The 11,381-nt window shown below is 42.7% G+C and overlaps 1 protein-coding gene across 1 annotated transcript; it reads right to left on the bottom strand.

Annotated features, from left to right (window-relative positions):
- Positions 1-431: 431 nt before the first annotated feature.
- LOC122543430 (transcription factor Sp5-like) lies at positions 432-10,721 on the bottom strand. The gene is made up of 2 exons (XM_043682144.1): positions 10,687-10,721; positions 432-2,314 (listed from the first exon to the last, which is right to left on the bottom strand). Exon 2 carries the CDS (start codon positions 2,247-2,249, stop codon positions 1,323-1,325), a length of 927 nt encoding a protein of 308 aa, XP_043538079.1. The 5' UTR covers positions 2,250-2,314; positions 10,687-10,721; the 3' UTR covers positions 432-1,322.
- Between the last annotated feature and the right edge of the window lie 660 nt (positions 10,722-11,381).

Raw genomic sequence — 11,381 nt, forward strand, 5'->3', positions numbered from 1 at the left:
GTACAGGCTGGTTTGAGAATGAGCGCGCATTATTTCTATTTAATCAATCTTCAAATGTACAGGGTTGTGGGGAAAGGACTGGAGGATAGCATTTGGTCATTTGAAGCACCAGTGCAGACATGATGGGCCGAATGGCCGCCTCCTGCTCCATAACAATTCAGGAGATTCTCACCCTCTCTTCACCAATCCTTCACTTCCATTCCTAAAGATATCAAAATCAACACAGACACTTTTCTACTTGCACTCAAGCTACTCCTGGCCTCAACACTGCCTGCTGACCTCAAGCAGGAGACCGAATTCCTCGATTTCCATCCTGATCTTACCAACTGCATTTTCAAATTGTAGATACCAAGGAAACAGACTTGAAGCCTCTCCCCCAAGCTTACGAATGTACTTTCCTGCTGAGCAATAAATCAGATCATTCTGGAAACTGTTCTGTCATGGAACTTTTTATTTACATATCATATTTGGCACATTCCTTAAGACCTTTGGATGGTTCAAACACAAGATATGGAATCAAGTCAATTTCTAACATTAATGACTTCAGTCTTAAAAGGAAAGCAGCGTACAAGCCTACACAACAGCAGTCAATGCTGTCCCTGAAAATCAGTTCCCGGGAACATTGCCCATAGCTGTAAGTCAGAGATTATCTTTTTTAAAGAGACAAGACAAAGATGATCAAAAGTTGCCACTTTCAATGTGCACAATGTAGAGTTCTGCCAGAAGAAGAAGAGTGGTCCATAATTTAGGATTTTGAATGTTCAAAATAGATCTATTGTCAATTCGTAGATCACTTTCAACCATTCTCAGAGTCATCACATCATGCGGTTTCTAATACAGAATGGTTTAGAAATATACTACCAACCGATGTTATTTTAAGACCACTATCAACCAGATTTCTCCTTCAGTCCAAAATACTTGAATTGCCTCCTCGTTTATCCCTTTTGTTTCCACAAAATACTGTTTTTGTCCTTCATGCTTCCTACTTCAGTAGGTCTCAAATCAGTATCTTTCCCCACCCCACTTTTTCTGTTGAATAGGTGACCAATTTAAGGTTTCATGGGCACAGCCTGTCCAACATTCATGTGTAACTCCACAGCAAAAAAGTTCAATATTCAGTGGTTGAGTGGGAATTCTGGCTGATTTGTCCCTTCCCTAGCCCAGGGACACTAAGCTAAACACAGTATCCCTTATTGCCACCCTGGCTGAGATCAGCCAACTCAACACAGAGCAGGGATCCAACTTCAGAACTGCCTGCACTGCATGGCTCAGCAGCACATGAACTGCACGTGTGCCAGAGCCATCAGGGAAGCTGCTTTTCCTTATTCCTTCTTGATGTTCTCCAGAGTCATCATGTGCTTCAGCAGTTTGTTTTGGTGGGTTTTGGTGTGTTTGGAGAGGTGATCACTCCTCATGAACCTTTTGCCACATTCCTGACAGCAGAAGCGCTTTTCCCCAGTATGTGTCCGTAGATGTCTCTGTAACTCATCAGACCTAGTGAAACTTTTCCCACAAAGGAGCCAGTTGCAAACAAAGGGGCGTTCCCCAGCATGCCATCGCAGGTGAGCCTTCAGGTGGGAAGTCTTTCCATAGACTTTCCCGCAGCCAGGAATATGGCAGATATGCTGTTTCTTCTTCCCCTGTTCCCTGCTGCTGTTGGGAGACTGGCAGTTGGGGCACCTACATCGCCTACAACGCCTGGAACAGTTTATAAGGCTCTTGGAAGAGCTCTGAAGTGCAGTTGGCAACTGGGTTTGATGGCCTGGAATCAAGGCTCTTCCAAATTGGAGATGGTTAAGATTGAGGGGATTGGGCTGTTGCATGCTCCACCAAGGGATTTCATCAGCATGACTTGGAGATACATGCCTAGACTGCAAAGCAGAAGAACTGGGAATGAAGTTGGAGAAGTTTGGAACAATTCCATTACCAGCATCGGGGCAAGAATAAGCAGAACTTGCAGGAACCGAACTAGTCAAAATCTTCACGGAAGACAGCTCAAACGTGTAGACTGATTCTGCTGGAGGGGTCAGGGGGAGTTCACGTGAACCTAAAGCTGATGGTGCTGTTCCACAGGAATACTGAGCCTTTGGAGGACCGAACGACATTGTGCGAGAGCCTCCAAATGCTTCATTGCTCCAAAACTGGAACATTCCTGAAGTGGACTCCATAGAAGTATCATATTGAAGTGGAGGAACGTCTGCAGAGGTTGGTCCAACTGGTCCGACTCTTCCACAGGTAGCAGCCAACATGGACAAATACGTTGCTGATGCTCGTGAAGAAAAAGATGGGATGTTCCTACAAAAAAAAAAGGGAGCTGGGGGGAAAGAGGAGAAGAAAAAGGAAATGGAAGAGAGAGTAAATAAAGTTAAGTTTGAAATTGAACAAAAATATAGTCACTTTTTCGTAACATCACTACACTTTAGTTTCCCCCACAATCAGTTGATGAAAATAAGTTATTCTACAAGAGGGAGATATAATGGGTACCTCTTGAAACCCACTCAGACCCACCTAGTAGACAGAAACTGCCATGGCATTGTGACAAAGAAATGTTGACATAGCAATTTACAATAGCAAGTGTTAATTCAAAAGAGGTGATCAAAACAAAAAAGTGACAAATTTAACATTGTGAACAGCAACTGCATATTTTTGACTTGAGATGCTTAGGCAGAAAACTCAGTTGTCACTCAAACAACAGTCAGTGGGGACCGAATCTTCTGTTAGAAGACCAGTGAGACCATAAGAAATAGGAACAGGAACATGGCTGATCCAACATTCTTCATGTCCATTTTCCTCCCCTTTCCCTGTAACCCTCGATTCCCCAACTGATCAAGAATATCTCAGCCTTAAAATATACACAAGGACTCTGCCCCCACAGCTTTCTGTGCCAAGGAATTCCAAAGACTCTAAACCCTCAGAAGAAATTCCTCATCTCAGTCTTAAATTGACGTCCCTTTATTTGGATACTATGCTAGAGGGGAAACATCTTCTCAGCATTCACCCTGTCAAGCTCCTTAATAATCTTACGTTTCAATGAGATCACCTCTCATTCTTCTAAATACCAACAAGTAAAAGTCCCAACCTGTTCAGCCTTTGCTCATAAGGCAATCCCTCCACACCAGGGATCATCCTAGTGAACCTTCTCTGAACTGTCTCCAATGAAATGACATCTTTCTGTAAATAAGGGACCAGAACTGTTGACAGTACTCCAGATGTGGTCTCACCAGCACCTTGTACAGATGTCCCTACCTCATACACCAACCCTCTTGAAATAAGGACCAATATTCCATTAGCTTTCCTGGTTACCTGCTACCCTAATGCACTAGCTTTATGGTTCATGCACAAGTCTCACTAGCACCTTGTACAGTTGTAGTCACAAGTGTACAATTTGATCAAGTTGCAACTTCCTAACTACTGGGGATGTTGCAAGGGATAAAAGAGAGACATTAGCATTGTCACATGTAGACTGACCAGGTGCAAGTTTCACCATTGTATTGGCGTATCATCCAATGAGAACAGAATTGAGTATTGAAACATGGAGATCAGAACAAGTCACAGCCATACATTTTCTGCTCACTTTTTTTCCCTCCCTTTTGCAGGTAAGATTGAGGTGAACAATTATGTTTTTAAAAAAATGCACAAGTTGTGAACACTACTCGGACTTATTGCCTTCAAAAATCTGAGTTGTACATTAGTAGCAGGGAGCTGGACAGGAATGGAGTCTTTAAAAGTAGATTATGCTTTAGTTAGGAGAAAGTGAGGACTGCAGATGCTGGAGATCAGAGCCGGAAAAAATGTGTTGCTGGAAAAGCACAGCAGGTCAGGCAGCATCCAAGGAGCAGGAGAATCGACATTTCGGGTATAAGCCCTTCTTCAGGAATGAGGAGGGTGTGCCAAGCAGGCTAAGATAAAAAGGTAGGGAGGAGGGACATGGGGGAGGGGCATTGGGAATGCAATAGGTGGAAGGAGGTTAAGGTGAGGGCGATAGGCCGGAGGGGATGGGGGCGGAGAGTCGGGAAGAAGATTGCAGGTCAAGAAGGCGGTGCTGAGTTCAAGGGTTGACACCTGGAGATAAGGTGGGGGGAGGGGAAATGAGGAAGCTGGGAGAAATCTGCATTCATCCCTTGTGGTTGAAGGGTTCCTAGGCGGAAGATGAGGCGCTCTTCCTCCAGGCGTCGTGTTGCCATGGTCTGGCGATGGAGGAGGCCAAAGACCTGCATGTCCTTGGCGGAGTGGGAGGGGGGAGTTAAACTGTTCAGCCATGGGGCGGTTGGTGCGGGTGTCCCAGAGGTGTTCTCTGAAACAGGCAATAAATGCTGGCTTGGCAGTGCTACCCAAATTGCCTGAAATGGGTGGGGTCAAGCTCCCACAGAACCAGGATTTTTAGTTTTTGTATTATAGTAGCAGTTGCTGGAGTCACGAAGCTGGGTGGAAGCTGCAGTACATCGCTCCCTGCTACTGTCCTCTCACGCTGTTCTGTTACCCGCTCCCCGGACTGGAGAACTGAGAGTCAGCTTTTTTTAAATACACTGAACTTGCCTTTTGCCAAGGGTGTGTCTATAGAGTGTTACTATATTGGAACACTTAGTTAATGTATCGATTAGTTCATTAAACATTGATAGTTACAGTTAAGACAATTACTTAGATTAGATTACCTAGTGTGGAAACAGGCCCTTCGGCCCAACAAGTCCACACCGACCCGCTGAAGCACAACCCACCCGACCCATTCCCCACACCTAACACTACGGGCAATTTAGCATGGCCAATTCACCCAACCTGCACATTTTTTGGAATGTGGGAGGAAATAGTGTGTGTTTTGCTCAACAGTAGTTTGACCAATTGAATTGCATCTGGAATACAACACCTTACACTTGGGTTTAAAATAAGAAAAAAGTTGGGTCTAGACGATCTTCTGAATATATTTTGGAGGGGGTTTGGCTTGGTCTACAACATAATGGACAGGCCCTACACAGTGCTTCACGATAGACAGGGGTAGCTGTTTGAATGTTATCCAAATTTGTTATCCACAAGAGGTCGGTGTCCCATTCCTCACAGATAATAAGGGCTGTTTACAGTATTGGTCTCTGTTACATAAGAAGGAGGACTGTAAAATGTATTGGAAGTAGATCAAGAGATGATTTATCAGAGTCTTATCCGGATTGGTTGGGTTATTTTACAAAAGGAAAGATTGGACTTGACAGGGTGGGGGGGTAGTGGTGTCTAGAAGTAGGAGTCACTGTTTCAAACTAAAAAAAGGTGATGCTGCCCATTTAAACCAAGGCACATTTGAGGGTAGTAAGTCTTTGGAACTCTCTGCTTTAATCATCTTAGTAACAAAAAGAAAAAAAAAAGTCTTGAAATATTTTGAAAGGCAGAGGAAGTTTGAGGAACCACGAGGTGAAAAGGTTATCAGGAATAGTTGGGAATGTGGAGTCAGCTTTTTATTTTGCATGGTGTGGCATCTTAAAAAAAAAAAGAAAAAAAAGGGGGCAGAGATGCCTACTGCTGTTCTTAATTCATGTGGTCATACGTACACCTTTTGTGGGGAAAAAACCCAAGACGAATCAGCCAAGGTGACCACTGCCACCTTGCTGCAAGTGAACAGATGCCAGGACTACCAAAACGGTTCATAAGACAAAGACACTAACAAAAGAAATGAGTGGCCTCAGAAGTCTGCTGTGTCATTCAGAAAGATCCTGGTTGGATTTTTAACCTTGGTTCCACTTTTCTTACACTATTCCCATTTCCCCTTAACTCCCTTAGATCTGTGTTGAAGATCATAGAATCCCAACAGTGTGGAAGCAGACCATTCTGCCCACTGAGTCAGCACAATCCCCCCAAAGACCATCCTATCCCCACATTTACCAATGGCTAATCATTATGAAGTTGAAGGCAATGTACTGTACTGGAGTGTGAATGCTGTTCTGAACCAAGAGATTACAAACATCTGTGTATATGACTAGATGGCAGTCCCAAAGTGTACTGGAAAATTGACAATACATAACAAGTGGCTGTGAAATAGATACTGGAGTTGGTTGCTGTTTTGACAACAATTCGAATTCAACCAGTTTAAATTGTGTCCCAGGATACTAAGACCCAATAGAGAGGTTTGATTTTATTGTTTCACCAACATTGAACCACAGACTATCCAATGTTGGGGATATAAGAGGGCGGACATTTTGAAGATTGCAGGGAACAACTGCCATAGAGACAGACCCAAGAAATTAGGAATATAGGAAACATATTTGCAGTAATAAGATGACAACACAGGAAGATCTTCAGCCAGAAGACAGACAGACACCAAAGATGATAGCAGCTGTGCAATTTTGAAATTAAGTTGATGTAATTTTATTAGAGTGTTTATTGGAGCAGCATATTGTTATAGAGTTAAGGCAGATAATAAGCAGTTAAGAGAAAGGGGGGCTTGGAGTTGTGAATAGTTGCTATTTAATGTTCACTTGAGAGAGTTAAAAAATAAATTGATGTTATTTTCTTTAACTAGTGGGATTTGGGAGTTCTCTGACGCTCATTTTAAGATTATGAGAGGAGGTGAGCTTTTCTAGGCACTTGGTTTAATTAACAGAGAGGTTCACCACCATTTCGTAACATAATCCACCGGACCTGCACATCTTTGGACCTTGGGAGGAAACCCATGCAGACACGGGGAGAACGTGCAAAGATAGTCAACAACTGAGCATCCACAGCCCTTGGATAGAGAATTCCAAAAGATTCACAACCAAGTGAAGAACTTTCAGTCCTGAATGATCAATTTCTTAAATCTGAGACATATACTCCATCCAGCCCTCCCAATTTTTATACAAAAAAAAATCAATGACATCACCACTCATTTTTCTAAATTTGAGATTATAGGCCCATTCTATGCTGTCATCCCAAGAACTAATTGAGTAGACTACCAATAGTTACTGCCTAGTTTACCCATATGACAACTGCTCAAGTGAGTTCAACACTACATGGAACTTTACCTCAGCCCGAATAAACCAGTTATTTTATTGCAAGTGAACAGAGAGATGTTACAAAGCTGGAACACTACCTTGAATTAAGTTAAAAATCACAACACCAGGTTATAGTCCCACCGGTTTAATTGGAAGCACACTAGCTTTCGGAGCGACGCTCCTTCTTCAGGTGATAGTGGAGTGCTCGATCGTAACACAGAATTTATAGCAAAAATTTGCAGTGTGATGTAACTGAAATTATACATTGAAAAATTGATTGTCTGTTAAGCCTTTCATTTGTTAGGCTTAACAGACAATCAATTTTTCAATGTATAATTTCAGTTACATCACACTGCAAATTTTTGCTATAAATTCTGTGTTACGATCGAGCCCTCCACTATCACCTGATGAAGGAGCGTCGCTCCGAAAGCTAGTGTGCTTCCAATTAAACCGGTTGGACTACAACCTGGCGGTGTGATTTTTAACTTTGTACACCCCAGTCCAACACCGGCATTTCCAAATCTCGAATTAAGTGGTGATTGTAGGACTTGGCCCCAGGCGAAAACTCAAAAGGCTAAAGTCAAGGATTGACATCAAGATGTTTTTTTTTTAAAAAGAAAAAAAGGACAACTGACATGGAATAGACAAGGGTGGTGGAGGCAAAAATTTTCAAATGGTCTGAGAGCAATTGAATGCTTAGTGGTTGAGTTCCAGGTGGACAAACTGTGTGGGCTTAAAATTACTTTCTTCATCTGTAATTATCTTAAAATAGTTCTCTCAAAATTTAAAGACTGCACAATATTTAAGTGATTTTTTTTAAACTGGAGGTTATTTGAAAATACAAACAAGTGACTTTTAGTGCTCACAAGACTATGACAGGATAAGGAACCTATGTTGATGGTCAAAATGAAATGTACAAAGTCAGCCATAATAGATCAGGCTTGAGGTTAAATGCCATCTTCCCTTTCCAATAAAGGAACTGATGGCTTCCCCACAGAAAATTCCTAACTGAACCTTTCTTTAAAGGAGCAGCTTTGTATCAATTGTAACAAGGTCAGCCAGGTGGCCCTCCAGAGTTCCCAGATTGGGCTAGGAATCTGGCCGAATCAGGGAGTCCTGACAGATACAAAACAGGAGCGTCAGACATCCTGCTCACTCAGCTGGTTGAGCAAGCCAGATCAGTGTCAAGGACCGTCCATGTGTAAATAAAGGGAAACTTGGTGACAGGATGCCAGCCGCTAGAGAGGAGAGAGTTTTGCCAGGACTGAAACTTTCTCCAGAGTCTGATATCATCAGCTGCAATTGTAAAAATGTTAAATCTTTACGGACTCTTACACCACCAGTGGTACGGCCACTGGATCCGCCAGGAGGTAGCTCAGCGTACTCACTCATTTCCTGCTTGACCTCACAGATGGTGTTCTGATTCGTAATTTATAAGCACTTAGAATTAGAGCTGACCTCTAAATTTAGCCTGAAGCCACGGGCAGCATGGCCTCATCCTCAGAGTAGACAAAGTAGGAGTTTGTGGCCTGTTATTATGTACGAATTTACACCTGTAAAAACAGGTATTGGTAGAATTTCCTGACTCCAAATGTGATCGCCAAACCTTCCTTCGCCATCTGGGCATATTTATGCACTGCACTAGCCAAAGTCCTGAATGCATTTGCTTTTGGGTGTTCCTCTCCATTAGGCCACCCCATGAGTTAATACTAACCCAACGCCATACAGGAAGGCATCGTATGTTAACAGATCTCACTTGGAATCGGTGTGCCAACACCATCGAGGAGGATAGCTGTTTCTTTACTTCCCTGAAAAGCTACAGCTTACCTACACAACCATTTCCACAGCTGACCCTTATTTGAGAGTCCATGCAAAAGGTGCCAGAATGGAGGCCAGATGATGTATGAACTTTCCGTAATAATTCACCAGCCCAAGGAAAGACCCAAGCTCTGGGATACCTTTGATCACCCGATCTTCCACTGAAAGGTGGTACAGGATGACAATCCTGCAAAATGACAGTCTCATATTGGTACAAATCCTTATAGTTAGTAATTGTAGCATTCTTCTAAGAATCCTGTTCTAACTGCAACTGCAGGTACACATGGCTTTTGTCCAGCTTTGTGAAGAACAACCCTCCAGCCATCTTTACACATAAATCCTCTAAGCAAGGGATTGAGTTTTTATCCAGCTGAAAAGAAAAAGTGGTTGACCTGTTTGTTCAAAGTCCCCGCAAAGGTGAACCAATCTGTTGGGTTTCACAAATCTGTGCTGTCCATTCCACAAACTGGACTGATTTGAAGATTCCTTTGTTTCCCAGCCTCCTGATTTCTGCCTCTACTTTCACTCGTAAAAGGTTAATGGAACTGAGCAGGCCTTGCAAAAATCACAATTGCTTCCTGGTCAACATGCAAGGTGAAAATGTGTTGCTGGAAAAGCGCAGTAGGTCAGGCAGCATCCAACTTAATCCTTGTAGAGGGAGGAAGAGAGCTTCTTCAAGGAAGGCATCCTTGTAAGAGGATTCGCAGTAGGTTAAAGTTGGCCTTGGCTCCTTTAATAGTAGCTGGAAATGTGTTGCTGGAAAAGCGCAGCAGGTCAGGCAGCATCCAGGGAACAGGAGAATCGACGTTTCGGGCATAAGCCCTTCTTCAGGAAAGGGTGTCAGTGGAAGGGTACTGGTTGGTACGGCGGGAAAGAAAGAAGTGGCGGGCTTGGAGTCCTTCGTGATGGGGGATGGAGGTGTCCAGGGACTGGATGTCCATGGTGAAAATAAGGCGTTGGGGCGCCTTTAATAGTACCTAGACCTTCTTGGGGAAAAAAAAAGGTCTGGATATTTAATTAGGACTTCACTCAGGCAGCCATTTTCTAAGTCAAAAAATTGTGACCCAACCTAGGTGAATCTTTCTCAACCAATTTCACCCCATTACACTTGGGTCCGAGCCTTTTACTACAGTCAGTGGGAACTCAACCAGCTGTTTCTCATATGATCCACATGCTTGTTCAGGACCATCGTAACTATTTGAATTCTATAAGTCATGGACCTGACCTCACTTCGACCATGCCTCTTCCCCACGCATGGCCATTCTTGTGGTTCCTACACCAACCTTCATCTCTCAAAATAAACGGTCTCGCTTAATGGAGTCTCGTGTCCACATTGATTTCCGCATCAGGAACGCCAAACTTGAAACTGAAAAGAGTTCTGATTGGGCTACCAGAAAGTCAGATATGATCATTTGTGGAATTGGAGTCTCATGATTTTACTCCCTCCTCTAGGGAAGTAGATTAGTTCATTATTTTGCTACTGAATCACTATTTCTGCTCTGAGCATGTTGATTTGTGGGGATTATTTTCCAAAGAGTATTTCGACTAGAATGGAACCTGAATTGGACAATTAGTTAAAGCAAACCATGTCAACACCCCTAGCAATAACTGACCACCTTAGTTCTTTCATCCATGGAACATGGGCATTGCTGGCTAGGTTGGCATTTATTGCTGAGGGCACTTAAGGGGCAGCCACATTGCTGTGGGCCTAGAGGCACGTGTAGGCGAGACCAGGTAAGGAAGGCAGACTCCCTGCCCCAAAAAGGGGGATTAGTGAACCAGATTAAGACAATATGTTCCACCAACCCACGTTAAAAAAAATGACATAGGTAGATATCCGCTAATAGGATTGGAACTACCTAGAATATATAATGCATTCAAATATCTTGTCCACCTCCAAATATCTGAACTCAAGTACCTGATGAAGAAAGAGCAGCGCTCTGAAAGCTTGTACTTCCAAATAAACCTGTTGGACGATAACCTGCTGTTGTGATTTTTAACCTTTGTCTATCCCAGTCCAACACCGGCTGCTCCACATGAACTCAAGTCAACAGCAAGCCACTTAATTCCCCAAAGGTCTGTACCTTTGAGAGAAGAGAAAGTTAGAGAAAAAAAAGCATGAATAGTTTTAAAATCCTGGCAACATTTAAAATTAAGCTGCAGGCATTGAACAGAATTGAAGTAGGAGCATGAATTTAGGAAGACAAGAATGGTCTCAAGATTGTTCCTCACTTAAAGAGGGGCTGGATTGCAACATAGAATACCACACCATAATACAGGCCCGTCAGCCCTCGATATTGTGCCAACCTTTTTTCCAACTTTACAAAGGAGAAACAAATCTACATTTTTACTATCATCCACATGCCTATCCAAGAGTTGCTTACATGTCCCTAGTGTTTCTGACTAACAAATTTTTAAAATCTTTGAAAGTGTTCACCATGGGCAAAAACTCCATTTGCAATGTTCATGAGAATTTATGACTGAAGTAATTTTGATACTTGCCAAAATGCAACATATTTTGTTCTTGAGATTCAATACTAGCCTTGGTGCAAGAACTTTGTTACATAATTAACTAGTTGAGAGAACTTTTAAAAAAATTATTGCTTAAATTTT

This window comes from Chiloscyllium plagiosum, chromosome 43 (genome assembly GCF_004010195.1).
Source record: "Chiloscyllium plagiosum isolate BGI_BamShark_2017 chromosome 43, ASM401019v2, whole genome shotgun sequence".
In the NCBI taxonomy this organism is placed as follows: Eukaryota; Metazoa; Chordata; class Chondrichthyes; order Orectolobiformes; family Hemiscylliidae; genus Chiloscyllium; species Chiloscyllium plagiosum.